The sequence below is a fragment of the Prionailurus viverrinus genome, chromosome E1, assembly GCF_022837055.1.
Source record: "Prionailurus viverrinus isolate Anna chromosome E1, UM_Priviv_1.0, whole genome shotgun sequence".
Taxonomy (NCBI): Eukaryota; Metazoa; Chordata; class Mammalia; order Carnivora; family Felidae; genus Prionailurus; species Prionailurus viverrinus.
The window spans coordinates 23,896,472-23,923,389 of NC_062574.1; the positions used below are offsets into that span (position 1 = coordinate 23,896,472).

General features: G+C 40.0%; 1 protein-coding gene across 13 annotated transcripts in view; it reads left to right on the forward strand.

Moving 5' to 3' along the window:
• Positions 1-26,918, forward strand: part of ACACA (acetyl-CoA carboxylase alpha) — a 281,044-nt gene that overhangs the window by 208,545 nt on the left and 45,581 nt on the right. For all 13 annotated transcript variants that reach the window (XM_047831855.1, XM_047831859.1, XM_047831864.1 and 10 more), the window contains 2 exons: positions 1,468-1,588; positions 2,248-2,358. In XM_047831855.1, coding sequence (XP_047687811.1) covers positions 1,468-1,588; positions 2,248-2,358 — 232 coding nt within the window. The remainder of the gene's footprint in view (positions 1-1,467; positions 1,589-2,247; positions 2,359-26,918) is intronic.

Sequence of the window (26,918 nt, forward strand, 5' to 3'; positions counted from 1 at the left end):
GGAATGATAGTCTCAATAGTAGAAGACTCAGATCATAGAGCAGAAAATGGGAAATTTGTATTCTTTTTCATGTAATACAAAGGGAGAAGATGCCACTTAACAAGTCATGAATACCTGTGAAGCAATATGTAATCCTTAGGAGGGAAAAGATCTGCTTTGCAGGGACGGCTGACTATGCCCATGAGTGTTTGTGACTATATAGCATGTGAGCCTTCTGGAAAGGACACATTAACCCTCCCTCCAATTATTGTGGCTCATTAACCCCTTAAGGGAGATTAGCTTTACCTGTAACATAACTCTAGAATTTAGAGCCTAGATACAGAGCAAAAGGAAGAATGGAGAATTCCTGGGAGAGGCTAAAAATAGAAAGGCCAGGGAATCTGAGAAGCAGAAATGCAAAGCCAGAGGCCAACAGCAAGGGCAAAGCAAAAGAATTGGTGGAAGGTTAGAAGTAAGGAAAGAAGGGAACAGAGAAATATGGGGGAAAAAAAGTAGTTTAAGAGCCACTATGGGATATTTATAATTTCAATTTATAAAACTATGCCTGGTGCCAAGCTTTCTGGGTACACACGGAACTGTAAATAATATATGCCCATCTCTGCTTCCAACTTTATATTTTTCCTCTCTTTTATTAGTTCCATTCCCCATCTCCCACTTCCCATTATCAGCTATCACTCCTAATCCCCTGCCGAGAAGACAGACGAGTGGCTCCCACTGGATCTACAAGATGGTTTCTGGACAACTTGGCCAGCATTTCACTTCCATGCACATTCTACTTGCCCCTCTATTCAAAAGACTAGAGCCAGGATCCCTCTGTGTATGCACTTGATATTCACAAAGAGCAGGAATGGGAGTGCACTGTTTTGATCTTGCCCTTCATCCCTGTCTTGGAAAGAGAAAGGATTTTTTGACTTGAGAAATTGGCCTGAGCATTCTCACTATGCCTCTGGACTTTTTTATTCCTTTGTAACGTGTATCAAAAATTACTGATTTAATGGCTGTTGCTGATTACAGAGAGATATACAGTCGCCCTGCTTTTAAGAAACTTGTTCTAGAAAGTAAGAGAGGGCATCTAAAATCAGAGCGCCATCTATGTGTCAAGCCCTCTCTTTGTTCCTTTAATTTAACTTTCATGTCAACCCTTAGGTAGACACCATTATCTCCATCTTATAGAAGTTACTATTATGTCCAGAGTTACATGGCTATATGTGTCAGAGCAGGGTTTTAAACCTGTCTACTTAATTCCAGATTTTTCTCTTTCCACTATACCATATTGCTTCCAGAAGAAAATAGGCACCAAGCTAAGAAGGAAAGATACATGAATGAAAAGTATAAGAAGAGTATAGAGCCCTGGCATTAAATAAGCTTTCAGTATGCTTTTAGCAGCCTTTTAATAGTGATTATTCTTTTAGTGGATTGTTGTTCTTGTGTTTAACCTTTATAATTTGGCATGGCTATATCCAATAGGTACAAGATAACTGATATTATTGGGAAGGAAGAGGGACTTGGAGCAGAGAACCTTCGAGGCTCTGGAATGATTGCTGGAGAATCCTCATTGGCCTATAATGAGATTATCACCATCAGCTTGGTAAATCTTATCAGAATGTGAAATTTTTGGAGAACTGACTGTGTGGCTAGGAGTTTTTTTGGTCGGATCTCTGCCATTCAGTCCCAAATGAGAACATTTCTTAAAAATTATCTACAATACTATTTTAATTGTGCATGATAATGTAAATAATTGAATTTCCTAGAAAAACCTAGCACCTCATTTTAGCCTTTAGTTTAACTTCTTATTCCTCTAAATATTCTACGAGAATTTTAATAGCTTGAATTTCTTCTCTTAACTACTTTTCTTGTTCTTACCTCTAGTATAGATGCCAAGCATCTATGAAATGGGAAGAAGTATAAGAGAAATAAACGGCCTATGAACCTTTGTGTCTAATCCCCTTTGGTCTAATTCAGTGAATTCTGTACCTTCTTTTCTTTGACCAGGAAATTGTGGGGCTTTTTTAACATTGTTATTAATCAAGCAAACTTTCTAAAAAGCAATTTTTTTTTCTATTAATGTAGATTTTATACATTTGTGCCTTAGTTCTTACAGCTTGGGAGGGGACATAAATCTGTGACATGTAGAATTTATTCTCTCTCTCTCTGTCTCTCTCTTTCTCTCTCTCTCTCTCTCTCTCTCTCTCTCTCTCTCTCTCTTTCTCTCTCTCTCTCTCTCTCTTTAATTTATTCTTTTTTAAGGTTACATGCCGGGCTATTGGGATTGGAGCTTACCTTGTCCGGCTGGGGCAGAGAACCATCCAGGTTGAAAATTCTCACTTAATTCTGACCGGAGCTGGAGCTCTCAACAAAGTAAGTTTCTAGAGTCTGAGAGAAGTGTGTGAAGCTGTATGAAGATGATTGTGAATTCTTAATTCAAGATTCTGATTGAGGAGAAGCCTTTCAGTTCATGCCTCCCTGAATCTATTCCCCTCTATCTTCATCTTTCCTGCCCATTGCCTTGCTTACCTAATCATTCATTCATTCATTCATTGTATTCAACAAGTATTTTGAGTACCTACTCTGTGCCAGGCACTGTTCCAAGACCTGTGGATATGTTCATGAACAATCCATGTAGAATTCTTGCTCTGAAGGGCTTATGTTCTGGTGTCTTTCTAGGAAGAGAATTAATTGAATGCTTTTTTTCTACCCTCCTTCCCTTTCTTTCATCTGTGAGTAAGTGAAGAGATCTATTCCCAGATGTGGAGCTGTCTCTGAAACATCTTCTGAACGTGTTGACAATATCATTTTAATGTTCTGAGAAATTTGTGAATATAGAGGAAATAATTGGTAAATATTGAATGGAAAGATGGGTAGATGGATGCATGGATGGATTTCTGGGAAAGGGTATGACAGAGATTTATCATCCCTTCAAAAGAAATTCTTGTGCCTTTTCAATTCAAGCTCACGGGCTTTTCCAAAGGAAAAAAAAATGGTTGGTGAGGTCACCGCTTGTAAGAGTGAAAACTATCTAAGTATACCTGAATATACAAAAGACAGTGTAGTTCTGACTTCTCTGTAGACATAGGAAAATTATTTTCTCTCCAGAGCCAGGAATGTGTAATAGTCTGGGACTGGTTGGCTGACCTTGTGCAACTCATGTAACCTCTCAGCTCCTCAGCTTTCTTTGTCTGTCAAAGGGGGATAATAACTTACACGCTTAAATGATACAGTGGAGATCAAATGAGAAATCATAAGCAAAAGTACCTAGCACTTGGCACAAAGTGTTGGTCCTCATTACAGTTTCAGTTCCCTTTTCTTCTCTCTTATACGATTTGATGATTTATCTTGTGGAGTTATATGCACGCTGAATTGTATCAACTACTGGGTTTACTGGACTTGTGCAAACTATCAAGCCTTGACTTTGCAGTGGAAGGATAGGAAGTAAGTGTCCTGTTACCTTATTTTTTAAGAGTGGATATATCCATTGGTCCAATTAGCTTTTGGAGATGTCAGAAATGAGGAGAATCGTCTGATGCAGTTTGCTCTCTGCATTCCTTAAGAGGTCTGTATCCTTCTCTGGGCTTGCTTTTCCCTCTAGCTGAAGGGAAGAGCTGTGCTAACAATGGCAAACTTGTATACCCCACTCCCCTTTAGGAGAGTAGCTTAAAAATAGACATTGTGAACTGCCATACTGAAGGAGATTATTGCAGTGGGAGAAACTGCTGAGAGTCTTAATTTTTTTTAAGTTGCTCTTTTGGATACCTTCTTAGGATGAGATATTGATGAATGTCGCAAAGAATTGTAGGTATGATTATCTGTAAAGATGGAATTTAAAAAAGACACGAGTATTCCCATACCTGGACAGAGAGCTAATTTCTGAAGGGTATTTCATTACATTTTCTTATTTTCTCCCTATGAACATGTTATACACAAAGAATAATACACAAAGCAAAGGTATTGTTACTACTGCTGGGGGTTTTGTTTGTTTGGTTTTTGTTTTTTGCCTAAAAACTTGCCAGTTGAATTTCATTTGTGTCATAAAGGAAGCATTAGGGAATTTTTCTTAAAATCTAGTTGAATTGTTCTGATGAGATTTATTATGTTCCCCTTCTTCCTAGCCTGCAGGGCTGCTTGTTAAAGGAGAAGTGTGGTTGCAGGGGAAAGGACAAGGAAAGCTGCAGCTGTAACTTACCAAACAATGCTCATTTCCAGAAGGACATGGTCATTTGTAGCTGAAGGGAGTGATCAAGTTATAAAGGTTACCTAATCCTGCTCTGCCTGCTTCACTGTCTTCATGTCAGTGCCTCTTAAGTACACAGACGTGTTGTTGGAAGACACCCGATTTCATGCAAATTCATTCAGAACGTCCTATCCGCCCCTTTGCCTATCCAGTGTGAAAAAGGAAACTATACGGAAGCTGCAAGCATAGATTGTTCCCTCTGACTCACTCTTTGCATGTTTCGTCTTTGTGTATACTAGTATCTTTCAACATCTCTGTGTGCCTTTCTTTCTGTGGTAATGTCTCTTATGGGTGTGTCCAGGTTACTTTGAGTGCGTGTCTCTTCCTGCGTGAGTGCTGGTCTCTCTTGTCTCTTTGTGTCTGTATCTTGTTTCCAGATCCCTCTCTTTCTCTCCGTGTGCCTCCCTGAGTATCCATATGTGAGAAGGTCTTTGTGTGTGTCTGAAAACACTGTAGAACCTCCTTAAGCCTTGACTATTTTGCTCGAGTATGTGTGTACCTGTGCAAAGTGGAAATGTAGGTGGTATATGCAAGCTTTTAGACTGTAAACATTTGACCCCCGCCTTTTTGAGTCTTCATTCTTTATGTTAAACATTGGGGTGAAGAATAGGAAAGGAGGGGTGTGCAGAGGTTGTAGGAAAAAAGAAATCTGTGTGTGCAAGTGCCGATCCCGTTGACCCCTTTGAAAATTGAAATAATGATAATGCGCGTCTCCTGACTGCATCAAAGTATCAGCACATCAAAAGCCAGGAGGCATGAAATGCAAATGATAAAGTGAAAGCAGATGGATTGTGCATGATCGCCTGATGCCCAATGAATTTTAAAAGGTGCTGGTTTGCAAGGGGGGGTAGGGTGGGGGGTGGGGGTTGGGGGTGGGGGAACTGAAATAAACACGTTATCCCTGCAATTTTTTTTTTGTTCTTGACGCTCACTCCTGACAATATTTTTTCACACTTGAGTGAACACCCACTCCATCTCTCTCTCCCTTTCTCCCTCTCTCTTTCTCTCTCTTTCTCTCTCCTCTCCAATTCCCACCCACCAACCCCCCCCCAACCTCTTACACGTCTCAGGTCATGTCGCTGCAGCTCCGGTGGAAATAATAAGATATAAACCACGAGGTTGTTATTTGCATAGAAATAGCATGGAGCCCCAGGCAGCAAGGGAGAAGGACACAGGGATCATTTGTCTAAAATTTTAATGAAAACTTTTGCTGAGGCAGAGATTTTTTTGAAACTTTCTTTCTCCCTGCTTTTCTCCTCCCCTCCCCACCCCCAACCCCCCCATCACTGATTTGACTTAACATGGTTCAATTTGAAGAGAAAGGGTTGACACACCACATATCATACTTCTGTAATACAGCAACATGTAAATTGTTTGTTCCTTTAATAGATATGAAGCTGGAGAGACACACATTCCCAACTTAATACATTGCATGTATGTGTCAAGCTTTTATGGCTACACTCCATCTCAGTGCACACGTGATGTTGCCTGTCGTTAGCCGACCTGTTTTTAATTAGTTAATTCAGACCTTCCTACCTTTTTGCTTCCAAAGACTCTTACTTTGTAAAGGATTTCTTTTTGTAGCCAACAGTAGTAACCTGCAAATAAAATATAAATGCTCTGGCAGTTTCCTGTTTTTTACTTTCAGTGGTTTTACTATACATTTACACATTTTATTCACAGGCACTGTCCTTTGCCACTGTGTCTTTTGTTCCAAGTGCTTCCTGCATTCATATTTTTATCCCTTTCCCCCTGTTATCTCAATATTTGTATATTCTCTTTCCTTGTCTATCTTGTTCTCTGTTGCCTGTAGTTATTTGTAAAACATTCAAAATATTACGAAGTTGAGGAGGGGTGTAGTATCTGGGTTTTCACAAGTGCCGCACAAGATTTGCTATTTGAACAAAAGACATTGGGCTGGTGATTAGAAGCAGTCTGGATGACTCTATTTGAAACTTAAAATCAACATCAGTCCAGCCCCCTTGCTACCTTCTGGAGTGGGCTAGTGGTGTCAAGGATGTTTTACAGATGGGAAGACTACAACAGTAAGAGGTAAAGTGACTTGGTTCCATTGGCAAAGACTAAATCTGCATCAGAACATGAACTTCCACGTCCTCAAGTTTTATTCAAGATGGGCTCAGTCCTAGGGTGCGTGGGTAGCTCAACTGGTTAAGTGTCTGACTCCTGATTTCAGCTCAGGTCATGAACTCACAGTTCATGAGTTCGAGCCCCACACCGGGCACTGCGCTGACAGTGCAGAGCCTGCTTGGGATTCTCTCTCCTCTCTCTCTCTCTCTCTCTCTCTCTCTCTCTCTCTCTCTCTCTACCTCTACCCCACTTGCTCGCTCTCTCTCTCTCTCTCTCTCTCTCAAAAATAAATAGAGGCGCCGGGATGGCTCAGTCAGTTGGGTGTATGACTTCGGCTCAGGTCATGATCTCACACTCGGTTCATGGGTTCAAGCCCCGTGTTGGACTCTGTGCTGAGAGCCTGGAGCCTGCTTTGGGTTCTGTGTCTCCCTCTCTTTCTGCCCCTCACCCACTCGCACTCTGTCTCTCTCTCTCTCTCAAAAATAAATAAACATTAAAAAAAATTTTTTTAATAAAAAAACTTAAAAAAAAAAAAAGATGAGCTCAGTCCCCTCTGCTTAGTATCCACAAGGCCTGGTCATTTCCCTTTTTGTCCAAATGTCATGGGCATGATGACATAAATAAGAGAAGCTTGTAAGGGTCTGCTATTTCATGCCCCCCATAGGTTCTTAGCTCTACAAACTGTAGGCTGTAGGTGGCAGATTTCTCAGAATGCCTCATTGAGTGGTAAGGCAGGCACACACTGATGGATGTGATACTAACCTGCTGGAAGAGTGTCACGCTAGCCTGCCAAAGGCAGCAACCAGTGTGCTTGGGGAACTGGTAAGTTAGATCCTTAAGGGGCTGAGACAGTTTGTACAGTCATAAACTTCTGAGTCAAGGTGTCATTGGATATTTCCAGTAACTTTCAGATTTACTTCCCCTATTCCACCATTCCTGTTTCTACGTAATGTCTCTAATACATTAGGTGGTGGATAGGCTGGAAGGACCTAGCGTTGTAAGGTAACACTGATGTAGACCAGAGCCAGCTAGTCCTCACTCCATCCCCCAGACTTGAGGTATACACAGAGAAATCACGATTTTCAATTTATAGCCTGTCCTAATTGTCTGTGGAGGTAAGGCATGTACCAATGACTGTGAGAAATGGGATTATAGATTCGTTCAGGAGTTGATATGTGACATTTTAAAGCTTCTGCGTGGGGTGCCCAGGTGGCTCAGTCGGTTAAGTGTCCAACTTCAGCTCAAGTCATGATCTTGCAGTTCGAGATCTTGAGTTCAAGCCCTGCATTGGGCTCTGCGCTGACAGCTCAGAGCCTGGAGCCTGTTTTCGATTCTGTGTCTCCCTGTCTCTTTGCCCCTCTCCTGTTCATGCTCTGGTCTCTCAAAAATAAGTAAACATTAAAAAAATAAATAAAAGATAAAACTTGTGCTTTAGGGAGGGGGGGGGATGCCATAATCTCATCTCCCTTACCAAGATCAGGCTCCTGTTTCCACTGAATCTGCCAGGAAAAAAGAAATTATATGATGGTGTGGCTAGGGCTATATATGTTAGGTCCGTAGGGCCCTAATTCTAATCTTGTTTTTGAGACTGGATGCAAGTCCTCTGGATCTCAGTTTGCAAACACATTTTTATGTATTTATGCAATATGAAATGTGAAGTCGTTGCTCACTCTGTTATGTGCAACATCAGAGCTCCTCCCACAAGCTTGTAGGACTGGGGACCTGCACTGTACATTCTCCATATGCACCCATGACTTTGTGACATGCAACATGAAAGAGTTACAGAGACTCAAGAAGGGAAGAAGAGAGGGGCACCTGGCTGGCTCAGTCAGTGGAGCAGGTGACTCTTGGTCTTGGGGTCATGAGTTTGAGCCTCACATTGGGTGTAGAGATTACTTAAAAAAATAGTAAATAAATGTTTTTTTGAAAAAAGGAGAGATTATTTAGCTCTTGCTGTGAGGCAGCATTGTAACTTCACATAATTTAAAGAGCATGGACACTAAAGCCCAATTGCCTGGGTTTAATTCCTGGTTCTGCCACCTACTAGCTTGTGTGACCTTGGGCAATTTTCTTAGCTTTTCTGGGTCACAGTTGTATTAACTGTAAAATGAGGATAATAATAGTACCTATTTACCAGGTCTTATGAGGATTAAATAAGTTAATATAGGTAAGTCACTGACACTGTTGTAGTGTTCCCTAAGCTGAATTTAGGGTTCTTTCTCATTGCAACACATTGTCCAGACCCTGGAAAGGAAATATAAACACAACATCTTTCTGATCCTTTGAAGGCAAAAATTCCTTTAAGAAAATGTTAAATGTCCGTCCTCACCATGGCAGTACATTCATGTATTGACTTTCCCAATAGATGTTATCTAAAGACAATCACTGCACTTTGGAAAGCCATTAACGTCAGAGGCACCCTATTGGGTCCTGATAGGGCAGTATATGTGTCAGTCATCTGTCTACAGTAGTCCCTAAGGACTTGTTGATACAATAGCCCATAATCACTCTAAGGATCAGACCAGCAATTTGCATTTTTAAAAGTCCCTAACTACCTATTTTCACAATAGACAGTCCCTGTACTCCGGAAGCTCCAGATGGGATCGCTCTCCTTTTAAAGAGGGCATTTGAGCTTCCTTTCTGAGTAAGCCTCGCTTTAGCATTATGAATGAGTTCTCAGAAAGGATTGCTATGGCCACACCTTCTTAGTTTTCAAACCCGCCCCCATTTTGTTTTTTCATTTGATGTTCCTCGGGTTTGGTAGAAAACTGTACTAGGTATGTTTGACTCCATCAGTGAGTCATGATCTACCCTCAGCTGATCCCCAGCTGTCTGGTTTAGAGATCTTGCAGGGTAGAATTTCCCTTCAGAGCTCCATTAGAGAAGTTGCCTCTGACTAAGAGAGCCCTGTGTGGGTACAGTGGCTTGGAAACTAATGACTTGGGAGAACCTAAAACAAGTATCAGTACTGAACTTCTAGATGGAGTGAGTGCTCTGAGGCCCTGCCTAGGGCATTAAATACAGACTCAGGAATTATTATGTTTGACAACCTATTATAAATGCTCAAACTTTTTGAAGTTAACAAAACTTTTAGATTAAAAAAAGGCAAACAAAAACTTTTCATCATTCTGCTCCCTGCATTTACTAGGTAAATAACTGGACTTTCTTCTGTTTGGGCCTCAATTTCCTTTTTATAAAATACATTTCCCACCCTAAGGTGAAGACCAGAGGATCTCTTAATCTTAAATTCTCTTGAATTTTTAGTATTCTGTTATGCTATATCTATTGATTTGTAGCCAGGGAACTATGTTAGGCTGGAGCAGAGAGAGAATAGATTGGGGAGGAGGGTAGGTAGGGTCTAAAAGTTGCTACAGGGGCGCCTGGGTGGCTCGGTTGGTTAAGTGTCTGAATCTTGGTTTCATTTCAGGTCATGATCTAACAGTTTGTGAATTCAAGCTCTGCATCAGGCTCCATGCTGACAGTGTGGAGTCTGCTTGGGAATCTCTGTCTCCCTCTCTCTCTGCCCCTCCCCGACTCACACAGTCTCTGTCTCTCTCAAAATAAATAAATAAACGTAAAAATATAAACAAAATAAAATAGTTGCTACATATTAGGGTGTTATATACTAGTGAGATTACATGTTAGTGATATATGAAGTTATTACATTGTAACAAGATTAGGAATAGGGGTTGTAAAGAATAGTAATTAAAAACTTGTTTAATCTCATTTCTTATCCATATTACAGAAAAATAAATGCGATGTGGTAGTGGTGGTGTTAATGATAACTATTGATGACAGCAAGTAGCCATAGAATTATAATTATCGGGAGTGGAAGATCCTCAAAAGTCCAACCACTCAACCATTGTTCAAATTTCCTCTGTAACATGTTACTGCCTAACATTCATTCAGTTATGCTTGAAAACCTCAACTGAAGGGGAGCTCAGTACTTTATGAGCCAATCCCTTTCATCTGTATGAAGTTCACATTTGGCTACAGCCTGTTCGATTGTACAGACCAATTCCTCTTAAAAAGTAGTGTTCAGAATTAACAAAGCAACTGCCAGTATTATGGTGTAACCTGTATGAAATTGAATGGAACCAAAATCTTTCCCATGTACTTTGTTTTCAGAATCTGGCTATGTCTTTTTTTTTTTTTCTTTTTTTTTTTTCTTTTTTTTTAATGTTTATTTATTTTGGGGACAGAGAGAGACAGAGCATGAACAGGAGAGGGGCAGAGAGAGAGGGAGACACAGAATTGGAAGTAGGCTCCAGGCTCTGAGCCATCAGCCCAGAGCCCGATGCGGGGCTCGAACTCACGAACCGCGAGATCGTGACCTGAGCCGAAGTCGGACGCTCAACTGACTGAGCCACCCAGGCGCCCCAGAATCTGGCTTTGTCTTAACAGATTAAAGATGAAAATGCTATCCAAAGATAGAAAGGAAACTGGATTCAGAAATAACATTCTTGCCAGCCAAAATGGCAAAATAAGTAGCAATTATAAGAGAACAGCTAAAATGTACACCAGTTGGAAGTACTCTGTAGGTTAGGGGTCTGCTGCAAGGTGTCATGCAAGGTTTTGAGAGCCTTATTATCTCCTGCTTCTCCACCACCTGACTTGTTGGCCCTGTACACAGTTGGAGGTTCTTGGGTGTTGTGTATTCTTTTTTTTTTTTACGTTTACTTATTTATTTTGAGAGAGGGTGGGGGAGGGGCAGAAGAGACTCCCAAGCAGGCTCTATACTGTCAGCACGAAGCCCAATTTGGGGCTCAAACTCACAAACTATGAGATCATGGCCTGAGCCGAAGTTGGTGCTTAACCAACAGCGGCCCAGGTGCCCCTTGGGTTCTGTGTATTTAGGTAAAACTGTATTTAGTTAAAACTCATTGGGTCCACAGTTAGGTAATACTTATTTCAGGAATCAGTGAAGATGACTGTAGACTGAGATACTCTAAAGCTCTAAGGGCACACAACCAAATCTAAAATGCTAGAATTTATTACCTCTCACCTCAGCAATCTCTGGCTCACTTTCTACGTGTAGCCCTTTGTCATCTCTCTACCCTGTTTCTGGAGTGATCCGTTTCAGCTTCTAGCATTGTGCTGCTTCCTGAGTTGTAGAGTGAAGAAATGCCTCTATCTCACAGATTCTGTGCCATGCAGGGTCTCTGCACTTTCTGCCTCTAATAAAACATTGTCCCTAAACTCAAGCTGAGTGCCTTCTTAGGACTGTTAACAGGATCCCTTAAATGGAGCAGTTCAGCTGTTTCATTTTCCAGTCATTCCTATGTTACACCTTCTTACGCTGGATTTTCTTCACCTTTCTCTCTTTCTACAAATGTTTATAGCTCTGTCTTTGCAAATTAGCGTTCACTGGAAGCTTTGCCTATTCTGTTTACCCTTATCTTCTCCCCTTAACCTTTCTTCTCCCCAGCCCAAGCCTGAAACCCAAGGAAATTAGCTTCTCACCTCTGCTCCCCCATAAAAAAAAAAAAAAAAGGAAAAAAAAAACAAAACCCAACCCATAGTCCTCCAACAGTGTCTTTTTCTTGGATTTGCAGTCAGCAGCCATCTCCAATAACCATCAGGCTGTCAGCTTTGCAGCTCCCCACTACCTCCCACCTCCCCCATCACTCACCAGAGGAAAAAGAGAGCCAGAGCAAGAGCTTGAAATATATCATGCAATAGTGTATCATGAATTTGTTGTGAATCACAGCAGTGAAGCAGGTTTATTTATTTCTGAGACCTTAAATCAATACAAAGTAGGTCTCTTAGTTCTGAAGCTGGGATGGAGTGTGAAAAAATGAGCCCATTGTACTCTTAAAACTTTGGGGAAAGGAGATGACAGCTATATAATTCCATTTACCAGGCACTAGGGGCTTTAATGTGAAGGTGACAGGGAGCTCTTTGTGCATTTAGAGCACCATATCTTCTAAATAAAAGATCTGTAGACTTGATAGTGGAGCATAGCTCCAAGTTTAATAATCTCCAAGCATTAGACCGAACCAATATGTTCCCAAGTCAGAGAGTTCCCCCCTAAACACTCATAAATTAAAAGTGCAAGAGCTGCACACATTGGTAGATTAGGAATGCAAGGACTCCAGCCTTTCCTAGGAGAAAGACAGACCTGGGCTCAGGCTGTGCGCAGACTGCTGTGTGAATATGATAAAGATGCAGGAAACGAGACTGTTTAGAAACCTGGCTCCTGGCTGTTCATCATTCCAGATGTCCCCTGTGCTGGATCCAAATCTAGCTATGTTCCCTCTCAGAGTGGCCACCTTCACATAGTCTAATCAGCTAATGTACACAGTCAGGAGTGTTGAATTATGAAAGGAGAATCTTTAAGAGCTGTTTAGATTGAACTACAGATTACCATGCCCAGGCTTCAAGTTCTTCTGGTTGATTCCTGACTGGTTCCTAATTTTAATAATGTCTCAGTGTCTGGAATTTAAGCCTTTCAAAATCGCATGCACATAAGAGAAATTGAGAAATCAGTGTTATTAAGGAAAAGAACCCACCCAAATTTCACTAACAGCATAAGATGCAAATAGAAGTGAGGACTACTGGAACATATAATCAAGTTTTGAATATCTTCATTTTCTATCTGACCCATTGATAAAATATGCCTTTTCTCAACAGATGAAGCAGGGTTATGCAGCTCAGTAGAGCAACCCTAATATAATATGACTTTATATTAGAGAGAGTTGCTAGCTTAATTCTAGCTCAGGTAAGGAATTTTGAAATAAAAACCCAATGTTTGCACTAGGGAAAACTAAAAGGATGGGACAATTGAAAAACATTTTGCTTAAGAAAGCTGCTACACATTATAACACTAATGTGGAAGATTTCTTTTGCTTATGTTAGTTCGACTTGCTGAAAATATAAATCAAAGCTGAGTTTTTGTAGAGCGCCAAGAATTATGGCAGTTCATATGCGTTTATTGCATGCCTGTTATATATAAAGTTCTATCCTTACGCTGTGGTTATGATTTCTGCTTTCATGGAGCTTCAAATTTAGACTTGAAAAACAGTTACAGGCTTTTCATGTGATCTAAAGGTAAAAAGTAAGGGGTGCCTGGGTGGCTCAGTCGGTTGGGCGTCCGACTTTGGCTCAGGTCATTATCTCACGGTTCAAGGGTTTGAGCCCCACATCGGGCTCTGTGCTGACGGCTCGGAACCTGGAGCCTGTTTCCGATTCTGTGTCTCCCTCTCTCTCTGCCTCTCCCCTGCTTATGCTCTGACTCTCTCTCTCTCAAAAATGAATAAACATTAAATTTTTTTTAATTAAAAAAAAAAAAGTAAAATTGCTGCCCACCAGATATAAATGAGAAAACAAAACAAACAAACCCAGGCTGCCCAAGGGCGCCTGAGTGGCTCAGTTGGTTAAGCATCCCAACTCTTGATATTGGCTCGGTTCATGGAATCCAGCCCCACATCAGGCCCTGCACTGACAGCATGGAACCTGCTTGGGAGTCTCTCTCTCCCTGTCTTTCTCTCTCAAAAATATATAAACCTTAAAAAAAAGGAAAACGCTGCCAAGATGAACTGTTAAGTGCTACTCCACAAGAAACCAGACCCCAGCGAGCACCAGACTCTTTGCCTAGCCACTGGTGGGCACAGACAGTCACACAGCCCTCTGTCTTTCCACACCAACCTCACATTTTCTGTCCTTGTCAGAAAACCATTGGGATTTTTTTTTTTTTTAATTTCCATCTTTTGAAAGCATATGATAGAAGATTGTTATTCAGGGGATGCCTGGGTGGCTCAGTCAGTTAAGCTTCTGACTTTGGCTTAGGTCATGATCTCACAGTTCACGGGTTTGAGGCCCATGTCGTGCTCTGTGCCGACAGCTCAGAACCTGGAGCCTGCTTCGGATTCTGTGTCTCCCTCTCTCTCTGTCCCTCCCCTGCTTGTGCTCTGTCTCTCTCTCTCTCTCTCAAAAATAAACATAAAAAAATTTTGAATGGCTTAAATTTAATTAATTTTAAGAAATTTGAACAGAAATTTCAGCAAAAAAGATAGGAGGATGGTAAAAGAGCACATGAAAGGATGCTTATCGTTAGTCATTAGAGAAATGAAAATTAAAAACCACAATTAGGCACCACTAAAATAAAGGAAAAAAATTCTTTTGATAAAATTTTTAACTGACAATACTAAGTATTGGTGAGAGTGCAGAACAACTGGAACTCTTATACATATTAGTAAAAATGTGAAATAATACAGCCACTTTGAAAAAGTTTACTCCAGCCATAAACAAGAATGAGAACTTACCATTTACAACAACATGGATGAACCCGGAAGGTATAATGCTAAGTGAAATAAGCCAGTCAGAGAAAGACAAATACCATGTGGTTTGACTCATATTTAAGAAACAAAACAAAGGAACAAAGGAAAAAAGAGTCAAAAACCAGACTCTTAATACAGAAAACAAAATGGTGGTTGCCAGAGGGGAGGTAGAAGAGGGGATGGCTGAAACAGGTGAGGAAGATTAAAAGTACACTTATCTAGATGAGCACTGAGTATTATGTAGAATTGCTTCATTATATTGTATACCTGAAACTAATACAACAATGTGTGTTAATTATACTTCAATAAAAAAATAAAGTTTAGCATTCTTTTTTTAAAAAATAAGCATTTACAGGGGCACCTGGGTGGCTCAGTCAGTTGAGGGTCCACCAACTTCAGCTCAAGTCATGATCTCACAGTTCATGGGTTCAAGCCCCGCATCAGGCTCTGTGCTGACCGCTTGCTCAGAGCCTGGAGCCTGCTTCAGATTCTGTGTCTCCTTCTCTCTCTGCCCCTTCCCCGCTCACGCTTTGTCTCACTCTGTTTCTCAAAAATAAATAAATGTAAAAAAAAAATGTTTTTTAATAAAAAATAAACATAAGCATTTACCGTATAATGTAGCAATCCTATTCCTGGGTATTACCCAAGAGAAATGAAAATATATATCCACACAAAAACCTGTCCACGAATGTCTATAGCAGCTTTATTCATAATTTCCCCGAATTGGAAACTACCAAGAGGCAAACCGATGAGCAAGTTGTGGTACTTCCATAAAATGGAATACTACTCAGCAGTTGAAAGGAACTACTGACACCTACGTCAGCATGAATGAATCTCAGATGTGTTAAACTAACTGAAAGAAACTAGACTCCAAATAGTATGTAGTATATGACTCCATTTGTAGAACATCCTAGAAACGGCAAAACTGTTGAGGCAGAAAGCCGGGGAGAAGGGAATGGATTATAAAGGAGATAAGAGAAAAAAATTTTTTTAATTCAAGTGTACTTGACATATAATATCATACTGGTTTCAGGTATATAAAGTAAGTTCTTCAACAGTTGTATACTACATTATGAAATGATCACTACCATACAACTAGCTACCGTCAGTTACCATACAGAGTTGTTACCATATTGTTAACTATATTCTCTATATTGCACATTACATTCCAATGATTTATTTATTTTGTAACTGGAAATTTGTATCCTATTTTGTCCACCCCCCACCACACACACACACACTCATCCCTCTGGCAACCACCATTCTGTTTTCTGAGTCTGTTTGTGGCATGCTCATTTGTTTTTTAGATTCCACATGTAAATAAAATGGTATTTGTCTTTCTCAGATTTATTTCAGTTAGCATAATAACTTTTAGGTCCATCCATATCATCACAATTGGCAAGACTTTTTTTATGGCTGAGTAATATTCTGTGATACCCACATGCCACACATCTCCACTATCCATTCATCTATTGATAGACACTTAGGCTGCTTCCATACCTTGGCTATTGTAAATAATGCTGCAGTGAACATAGAAGAGCATGTATCTTTTCGAATTAGTGTTTTCATTTTGTTTGGTTAAATACCCAGAAGTGGAATTGCTGGGTCATATGGTAATTCTGTTTTTAATTTTTTCTTTTAATTTTTAAAAAGTAATCTCTACACCCAATACAGTGCTCACACCCACAACCCTGAAATCAAGAGTTGCACACTTTACCTACTGAGCTAGCCAGGTGCCCCATTTTTAATTTTAGGAGGACTTCCATACTGTTTTACACAGTAGCTGCACTGGTTTGTATTCCCACCACCAGTGCATTAGCATTCCCTTTTTTTCTCATCATTGTCCAACACTTGTCTTATTTTTTTGGTACTAGCCATTCTGACAGATGTGGGATGATAATCTTATTGTGGTTTTGGTTTGCATTTCTCTGATGATTAGTGATGTTGAGGATCTTTTCACGTGCCTGTTGGCCACCTGTATGTCTTCTTTGGAGAAATGTCTATTCAGGTCCTTTGTCTATGTTTTAATTGGATTGTTCATTTTTGTGATACTGAATTGTGTGCATTCTTTATATATTTTGGATATTAACTCCTTATTGAATATATCGTTTACAAATATCTTCTCCCATTCATTAGATTGCCTTTTTGTGTTGTTGATGGTTTGCTTCACTATGTAGTATCTTTTTGGTTTGATGAAGTCCCATTGGTTTATTTTTGCTTTTATTGCCCTTGCCTCAAGAGACCAATCCAAAAAACATATTGCTACGGCATGTCAAAAAACTTACTCCCTATGTTTTCTTCTCCAGGGTTTATGCTTCTGGTCTTACATTTAAGTCTTTAAGCCAATTTGAATATTTTTTTGTATATGGTGTAATAAAATAGTCCAATTTTATTCTTTTGCATGTAGTTGTCAAGTTTTTCCAGCACTGTTTATTAAAGAGACTGTCTTTTCCTTATTGTATATTCTTGCACCCTTTGTTGAAAATTAATTGTGTAAGCATGGATTTATTTCTAGACCCTCTCTTCTGTTCCATTGATCTATAGGTCTGTTTTTGTGCCAATACCATAATCTTTTGATTACTTATAGCTTTGTAATATAATTTGAAATCAGGAAATGTGATACCTCCAGCTTTGTTCTTCTTTCTCAAGATTGCTTTGGCTATTTGGATCTTTTGTGGTTCCATAGACATTTTAGGATTGTGTGTTCTAGTTCTGTGAAAAATGCCATTTTGATAGAGTATTTTGATGGAGAGTCCATTGACTCTTTAGGTAGTGTGGACATTTTAACAACATTAATTCTTCCAGTCCGTGAGTATAGAATATCTTTCCATTTATTTGTGTCTTCTTCAATTTCTTTCATCAGTGTTTCATAGTTTTCAGAGTACAAGTCTTTCACCTCCTTGGTTAAATTTAGTTCTGGGCATTTTACTCTTTTTGTTGTACTTGCTTAAGTGGGATGGTTTTCTTAATTTCTCTTTCTGCTGCTTCATTATTAGTCTATAGAAATGCAACAGATTTATGCATATTAATTTTATACCCTGGAACTTTACTAAATTCATTTATTCGTTCTAATAGTTTTTTTTTTTAATGTTTATTTATTTTTGAGAGAGAGCAGAGAGCAAGCATGAGCGAGCGGGGAGGGGCAGACAGAGAGGTTAGACAGAGAATCCTAAGCAGGCTCCAGGTTCTGAGCTGTCAGCACAGAGCCTGACATGGATCTTGAACTCACAAGCCACGAGATCATGACCTGAGCTGAAGTCAGATGCCCAACCAACTGAGCCACCCAGGTACCCCAGTTCTAATAGTTTTTTTGGTGGAGTCTTTGGGATTTTCTGTAAATAGTATCACATCATCTGCAAATCATGACAGTTTTATTTCTTTTCTAACTTAGATGCCTTTTATTTCTTTTTCTTGTCTGATTGTTGTGACTAAGACTTCCTATATTATGTTGAATAAAAGTGGTCATGGGGGCGCCTGGGTGGCTCAGTCGGTTAAGCGTCCAACTTCAGGCCAGGTCATGACCTCGCAGTTCGTGAGTTCAAGCCCTGTGTCGGGCTTGTGCTGACAGCTCAGAGCCTGGAGCCTGCTTCAGATTCTGCGTCTCCCTCTCTCTCTGCCCCTCCCTAGCTTGCTCGCTCTCTCTCTCTCTCTCTCTCTCTCTTTCTCTCAAAACATAAATAAAGCATTAAAAAGTTTGGGTACCACCTTATCTTGTTCCTGACCTTAGAGAAAAAGCTTTCAGCTTTTCATTGTTGGCGTATGGTATTAGCTGTTGCTTTGTCATCTATGCCTTTTATTATGTTGAGGTATGTTCCCTGTGTACCCTTTTTTTTGTTGAGAATTTTTATCATAAATGGACATTGAGTTTTTGCGAAATGCTTTTCTGTATCTGTTGAGACCATATAATTTTTTTTAATGTATATTTATTTATTTTGAGCGAGAGAGAGAGAGTCCAGCAGGGGAGGGGCAGAGAGAGAATCCCAATCAGGCTCCACACTGTCAGCCCAGAGCCTGACGCGGGGCTCAAACTCACAAACTGTGAGATCATGACCTGAGCTAAAATCAAGAGTCAGACATTTAACTGACTGAGCCACTCAGGAGCCCCTGATCATGTGATTTTTATACTTCTTTTTTTTAATGTGGGGTATCACATTCATTCATTTGCAGGTATTGAACTATCCTTCCACATGTATTATCCTTCTAACGTATTGTTGAATTCAGTTTGCTAATCGTTTTTTTGAGGATTTTTTGCATTTGTGTTCATCAGGGATATTGGTCTGTAAATTTTTTTGTGGGGCTTTGTGGTTTTGTTACCAGGGTAATGCTGGCCTCATAGAATGAGTTCATTTTCAATTATTTTATTTTATTTTATTTTATTTTATTTTATTTTATTTTATTTTATTTATTTAAATTTACATCCAAGTTAGTTAGCATATAGTACAACAATGATTTCAGGAGTAGATTCCTTAATGTCCCTTACCCATTTAGCCCATCCCTCCTCCCCACACCCCCTCCAGTAACCCTCTGTTTGTTCTCCATTTTTAAGACTGTCTTATGTTTTGTTCCCCTCCCTGTTTTTATATTATTTTTGCTTCCCTTATGTTCATCTGTTTTGTATCTTAAGGTCATCATATAAGTGAAGTCATATGATATTTGTCTTTCTCTGACTGACTAATTTCGCTTAGCATAATACCCTCTAGTTCCATCCACGTAGTTGAAAATGGCAAGATCTCATTATTTTTGATTGCCGAGTAATACTCCATTGTATATATATACCACATCTTCTTTATCCATTCATCTGTTAATGGACATTTGGGCTCTTTCCATACTTTGGCTATTGTTGGTAGTGCTGCTATAAACATTGGGATGCATGTGCCCCTTTGAAACAGTACACCTGTATCCCTTGGATAAATACATAGTAGTGCAATTGCTGGGTTGTAGGGTAGTTCTATTTTTAATTGTTTCAGGAACCTCCATACTGTTTTCCAGAGTGACTGTACCAGTTTACATTCCCACCAACAGTATAAAAGAGATCCTCTGTCTCCACATCCTCTCCAACATCTGTTGTTGCCTATGTTGTGAACGTTTGCAGCTCTGACAGGTGTGAGGTGGTATTTCATTGTGGTTTTGATTTGTATTTCCCTGATGATCAGTGAGGTTGAGCATTTTTTTCATGTGTCGGTTGGCCATCTGGATATCTTCTTTGGAGAAGTGCCTGTTCATGTCTTTTGCCCATTTCTTCACTAGATTATTTGTTTTTTGGGTGTTGAGTTTGATAAGTTCTTTATAGATTTTGGATACTAACCCTTTATCTGATATGTCATTTGCAAATATCTTCTCCCATTCTGTCAGTTGCCTTTTAGATTTGCTGATTATTTCCTGCGCTGTGCAGAAGCTTTTTATTTTGATGAGGTCCCAGTAGTTCATTTTTGCTTTTGTTTCCCTTGCCTCCAGAGTCATGTTGAGTAAGAAGTTGCTGCGGCCAAAATCAAAGAGGTTTTTGCCTGCTTTCTCCTTGAGGATTTTGATGGCTTCCTGTCTTACATTTAGGTCTTTCATCCATTTTGAGTTTCTTTTTGTATATGGTGTAAGAAAGTGGTCCAGGTTCATTTTTCTGCATGTCGCTGTCCAGTTTTCCCAGCACCACTTGCTGAAGAGACTGTCTTTATTCCATTGAATATTCTTTCCTGATTTGTCAAAGATCAGTTAGCCATACGTTTGTGGGTCCGTTTCTAGGTGCTGTATTCTGTTGCATTGATCTGAGTGTCTTAACTCTTCTTTAAATGTTTGGTAGATTTCACCTGTGAAGTCATCTCGTCCTGGACTTTGTTGGGAGTGTTTTGATTACTGGTTGAATTTAATTAATAGGATTTGGCCTGTTCAGATTTTTTTTTTTTTAAGTTTATTTACTTAGCACAAGTGAGAGTGTGCCTCAGAATCCCAAGCAGGCTCTGTGCTGTCCATGCAGAGCCTGTCATGGGGGTTGATCTCACAAACCAATACCAAGAGTCAGTTTTGGTTGTAACTTCTCTTTCATTTTCATTTTTATTTGGGCCCTCTCTCTTTTTTTCTTGTTGAGTCTGGCTAACAGTTTATCAATTTTGTTTATCTTTTCTAAGAACCAGCTCTTAGTTTCATTGATCACTTGTGTTGTCTTTTTAGTTTATTTCATTTATTTCCACTCTGATCTTTATTATTTGCCTTCTTTTCACCAACCTTAGGCTTTGTTTGTCCTTTCTAGTTTCAGTAGGTGAAAGATTAGGTTGTTTATCTGAGATTTTTTTGTTTACTGTAGTTAGGCCTTCATTATTATGAACTTCTCTCCTTAGAACTGCTTTTGCTCTATCCTGTAGATTTTTGAACATTGTGTTTCCATTTTCATTTGTTTTCACTAGCATGATGTTTATCCTCCACATGTTTCTGTTTTTTCCAGTTTTCTTCTTGTAATTGATTTCTAGTTGGTACCATCATGGTCAGAAAAGATGCTTGGTGTGATTTCAGTCTTTTTAAATTTATTGACACTTGTTTTGTGGCCTTACATGTGATCTGTCTTGGAGTATGTTCCATATGAATTTCAAAAGAATGTGTATTCTGCTGATTTTGTACGTGTATATATATATATCCATCCATCCATCTGTCCATCTATCCATCTGGTATATGTATCATTCAAAGCCACTGTTTCTTTGTTGATTTTCTGTTTGGGTGATCTATCCATTGATGTAAGTGGGGTATTACAGTTCCCTGCTATTATTGTATTACTGTCAATTTCTCCCTATATATCTGTTAATATTTGTTTTGTGTATTTTTGTGCCCTTGTGTTGGGTGTATAGATATTTGAAATTGTTATATCCTCTTGTTGGATTGATCCCTTTATCATTATGTAATGCCCTTCTTTGTTTCTTCTTACAATCTTTGTTTTAATATACTACTTGTCTAATATAAGTATTACTACCCCAGCTTTCTTTTATTTCCATTTGCAGGGAATACCTTTTTCTGTCCTTTTCACTTTCAATCTATGTGTGTATTTAGATCTGAAGTGAGTCTCTTATAGGCAGCAGATAGGTAGTCTTGTTGTTGTTGTTGTTGTTTTTAATGTTTATTTTGAGAAAGAGCACATGGGTCAGGGAGGGGGCAGAGAGAGGGAGGGACAGAGAGGGAGAGAGAGAGAATCCCAAACAGGCTCCATGCCCAGCACAGAGTCCAACATGGGACTCGATCCCACAACCATGAGATCACAACCTAAGCTGAAATCAAGAGTTGGACATTCAACTGACTGAGCCACCCAGGTGCCCTGGTGGTCATTTTTTTATTCATTCAACCACCGTATGTCTTTTGATTAGAGTATTTAGTAGATTTACGTTTGAAGTAATTATTGAGAGACATGTACTTATTGCCATTTTGTTGATTGTTTTCTGGTTGTATCTCTTGACTAATTGTAGATCTAGACGATTTTACTACTTTTGTCTTTTAACCTTCATACTATGTAAGTAGTTGATCCACTACCTTTACCATATGTTTACCTTTACCAGTTAGATTTTTTTTTTTCTTACATAATTTTCTTCTTTCTAGTTATGGCCTTTTCTTTTCCATTTAAAGAAGTCCCTTGGCACCTGGGTGGCTCAGTTGGTTAAGTGTCCGACTCTTGATCTCGGCTTAGGTTTTGGTCTCAGGATTGTGAGTTCAGTCCCACGTTGAGCTCCATGCTGGGCATGAAGCCTATTTAAAAAACAAAAACAAAAAACAAAAAAAGAAAAAGAAAACAGTCCCTTTAAAATTTCTTGTAAGAGTGGTTTGGTGGTGATGAACTCCTTTACCTTTTGCTTGTCTGGGAAACTCCTTATCTCTCCTCCTATTCTGAGTGATAACCTTGCTGAGTGGACTATTCTTGATTATAAGTCCTTTCCTTTCACACTTTGAATATATCATGCCACTCCCTCTGCCCTGCAAAGTTTATGCTAAAAAAATCACCTCATAGTCTTATGGGAGTTCCCTTGTACTTAACTGGTTGTTTTTCTCTTGCTTCCCATAAGATTCCCTCTTTATTGACATTTTGATTATAACATGTCTTGATGTGAGTCTCTTTGGGTTCATCTTATTTGGTGTTTCCTGGACTTGGATGTCTGCTTCCTTCCCCAGGCTAGGGAAGTTTTCAGCCATTATTTCTTCAAATAGGTTTTCTGTCCCTTTCTTCTCCTTCTGGGACCTCTATAATGTGAATGTTAGTATGCTTGATGTTGTCCCAGAAGTCCCTAAACTACCTTTATTTTTTTTTTTCTTTCTGCTGTTCTAGTTGTATGTTTTCCACTACTGTCTTCCAAATCACTGATCCATTCTTCTGCATTATCTAATCTGTTGCTGATTCATCCTCTTGTGTATTTTTCATTTAAGTTATTGTATTCTTTACTTCTCATTTGTTCTTTTTTCTGTTTTTTATCTCTCTGTTAAAGTTTTTACTATGTTCTTCCATTCTTTTCCTGAGTTTAATGAGCATCTTTATGATCATTACTCTGAACTCTTAATTTGGTAGATTGCTTATCTCCATTTCATTTAGTTCTTCTCCTGAGATTTTGTCTTACTCTTTCATTTGGAACTTGTTCTTTTGTCTCCTCATTTTCCTTAACTCTCTGTTTGTTTTTATGTATAGGTAGATCAGTTTTATCTCCCGGTCTTGAAGAAGTGGCTTTATGTAAGAGGGCCAGTCCTGTGGGGCCAGTAGCACAAAACCACCCTGGTCACTCAGTCCAAGTACCTGCCCCCTCCTCCCCGCCCCAGGGTTTCCCCTGTGGGCTACACACACCTTCCTGTTGAGGTTGGGCCACAGTGCAGACTTGCTGGTGCGTGAGGCTGGCCCCTTGGAACAGGGGCCACTGGAGGAGAGGGGCTCTGGTGTTGGCAGAGACTACCCCCTGGGTGTGACGGGGGGGGGGGGGGAGCCACTTGGGAAGGACTCTGCCAGGGTAGGTGGATGGGGGCTGGGGAGTCCACAGGGCAATGCTGGGGTGTGGTGAGTAGTGCCAGCACAGGAGATGGAGAGTGTCAGAACTGTCTCTCACCACCACCAGGCCAACTAGGTAGAAGAGGGGTGAAGAAAATGGTGCCTGCCAATGCTTCCTTCCCTGGAGAATGTTCCAGCAGATATCTGCCCCTCTAGCACATGCCCTAAAATTAGTGACTGTCTTAGAAGTCTCAGTTTCCTGCTGTTCTCTGGTACGTAAGCCCTACTGGTTTCTAAAGCCACATGTTATGGAGGTTCTGCTTCCTGGTGTAGGTCCCTTGAGCTGGGGAGCCCATGTGGGACTTGGACCCCTCATTCCTCAGGAAAGGCCTTTACAGTGGAGATATCCCTCCCACTTGTGGGTCACCACACCAGGGGTGTAGGTCCTGACTAGACCACATCTTGCCCTGCCTACCCATCTTGGTGTGGCTTTTTCTGTATACTCTTAGTTGTGTAAAATCTTTTCTGCCAGTCTTCACTTCATTTTCAGAGATAGTTCTATATGTAGTTGTAGTTCTGGTTTGTCCATGGAAGGAGGTGAACTCAGGATCTTCCTACTCCACCATCTTGATCCCACCCCCTTGAGGGAAATTTTGGGGTGATTTTGATGGTGGTTACGTATGTATTTGTCAAAATTCATAGAATTCTGTTCCTGAAAGTGGATGATTTTTCTATATATAAATTATACTTCAATAAACTAGACTTTTCAAAAATTTCTGTATTTGGAAGTAATTTATTGTCAGTATCCTCCAGGCTGTAGCTAAATGAGCAGTTGATGGATTCCTAAGATAAGTGATTTCTTTTTGGCAGTCAGTTTTCACTCGGGAAGCCTATGTTTTGGTCATACTTTTCTCATGCTTTTGACAAGTAAACTGTTGTGTGGCTCTTCTTACCCCCATTACACTGAAAATGTGTTTCTGTTCTTCACACAGTCCACCTTCAAATCCTTGTCATCCTTCTGCCATTTAACTCATTCCTCTGTTTTCCTCTCCCTTGCATAAGCAGAGGTCTTCCAGTGTTTTGGGTGGCCTGTATCTCGGCCTCTTTTTGGCCAAATACCTTCTCCCTCCTCTCGTTGCACAGTCCCTTTACTCCAATTTACCCATCCACAGACCTGATCACTTCATAATATTGCTGTTTGTAGAGCGGTTTTTAGTCTTGTAGTGGATGGTCTTTAATCTGGCTGTGGCTCAGGTCAGAGGCTTTCCCATCCTGTGCTGGCAGTAGGTCACTGTGCCCCTTCTCTACCCCAACTCTGGTCTACCAGCTGCCAACCAGCACTCCAGTTTGCCAGTGACAAGCGCCAGTGAAGAGGGGAGAAGAAGTTGTAACCCTGAGTCTGTGTATTAAGAGGCTATATTTTGGGAACCCCCAGATATTCTTGGTCGCAAAGGCACCAGTTCTGTCTCCCTAGAGATTTAATTCCATTCACCCTTGGATATAGTCCTAGAGAAACATTTGCACAGTAATATGTACTGCACCACTTAAAATTGTTAATTGGAGATTGAATTACTTGTCAGCTTTTAAAAATGTAGTCCTCTGAGGTCAGAGAGGAGGGTGTTAGCAGCATGAGTAGATGAGCTATTGCATTTTTTTTCTTTCCCTTCCTCTTTTCTCCCCCTCCCTTTTCCTCTCTCTCACTCTTCCACCTTTCTTTTGTCTCTGTTTTACCACTTGTTTCCTGCTCCCTCTTATTTTCATTCATATTTATCTCTCTGCCTTAGCCAAACCTTTATCAATAACCTGACAGATCACAGAGTGACTTTAATATCTAGAATCATGAATAAAGTCCAGTGATGATTGCTTGGGAAATGTACAGAACTCCTCAGATCCTCTTGAGAATGGAAATACCCTAATGAGAAGGAGGATTGCAGCAAGGACTCAGTTTGTGTAGCCTAAATTCTTAGATGCAAGAGGAATTATGTACTTCCTTCTTCTTTAAATAGAAGATTGCCCTGGACCAAGAATTGTTTAAAGGAGGAAAGATTGGCTAAAGGGGTTCAGAAAACAGCAAATTTCATTTTTTATTCCATTGATATGCATCATTCTTATTCACATCTTCAGCACATGATTGCAAATATTTGCCTATATGTCTAAAGGCCCCCATCATAATGTATATATCAGGACAAGGGCAGGTTTCTAAAAATTGAGCTGAGTTGCATCTATGAAACTTGGAAATCTTAATGCCTGTGCTGACAAATATCCTGACAAGTAAATACTATACTCATTCAGTATTACATAGTGATTTCATTTGCACAAAACCTCACAATGCTCTGCCACTTCAGTCAAACGTCTAGAGCACTGGGGAAAGGAAGAACGTGTTTATCTTGATCTCCAAAAAGGGATTTAAGGGAGAGAGCAGGCTGTATATTAGACTGTTTTCATTGCCTGTCAGCTATGGTAAACCTGAGCTGTCTGCGGTGTCTCTAGATAAGCAGCAACAGCAGCAGAGGCCTTAGCATGTATGTATGACTGCATTCATTTGTACTTCTTATGTATCTCAAAATTTCTAAAGACTGTGTAGCATCTTTGGTGGAGCCTTTAACAATTGTGTCTCTGCTAATCACTGGCTTTTATGCAGTGCCCTTAATTCTCAGGTCTGCCAGCTTCAGTGAATGAAGTGTGGGATAAAGCTTAAGTTTATATTGAGTGGATGAAGATCCTCTTTCCTCTCAGAGTCAGCCCTTGTTTAGTTCTGTTGGTGTGGGCACTCTTCAGCAGGGGACCCTGAGGTGGTGCCTGTTCCTAATATTTTATAGTACTTCTTCTCCTCCTAAACTTGGGGGGCAGCAAAATGGGGCCTCAGGAGCCACCTCTGTTTGAATGGCTCCTCCTGTGTTTAAATATGGTTATTGATGCTTGTTGGAAAGAGAAATTAAAAATTTGTATCACGCAGTAGAAAATGTGAGAAAAGTAATTTGGGAAATGGAAAATAGCCAACAGCTTGATTTGTATAGAAATGTGTATGTCAGAGCTGGAAAACTAATGAATGAAGCTCACCTACTTTGTGAAGATTCTATGTTGGTGAGGGTTGTTTGCCCCAGATTTTTCTGTGAAATATTGCTCGGGCAACACCGAATAATAAAACAGTGGTACTGTCTATGTGGACTTGTTTCTTTGCCTCCCTAGATACTGATCAGGGTTTGCATAACTGTTCCAACATGATCATTTCAGAGTTAGGTAGAATGGATTTTGTCCTACCCCAGATTCTGCTGCTTTGGTTGGAGCTTTTGTTGCGAAGTATTCTAAAATCATTAAAACCACTTGAGTCAGCAACGACCCCTATAAATCAGGAGCTATTGTGTGCGCACTCATTCTACTGGTGCAT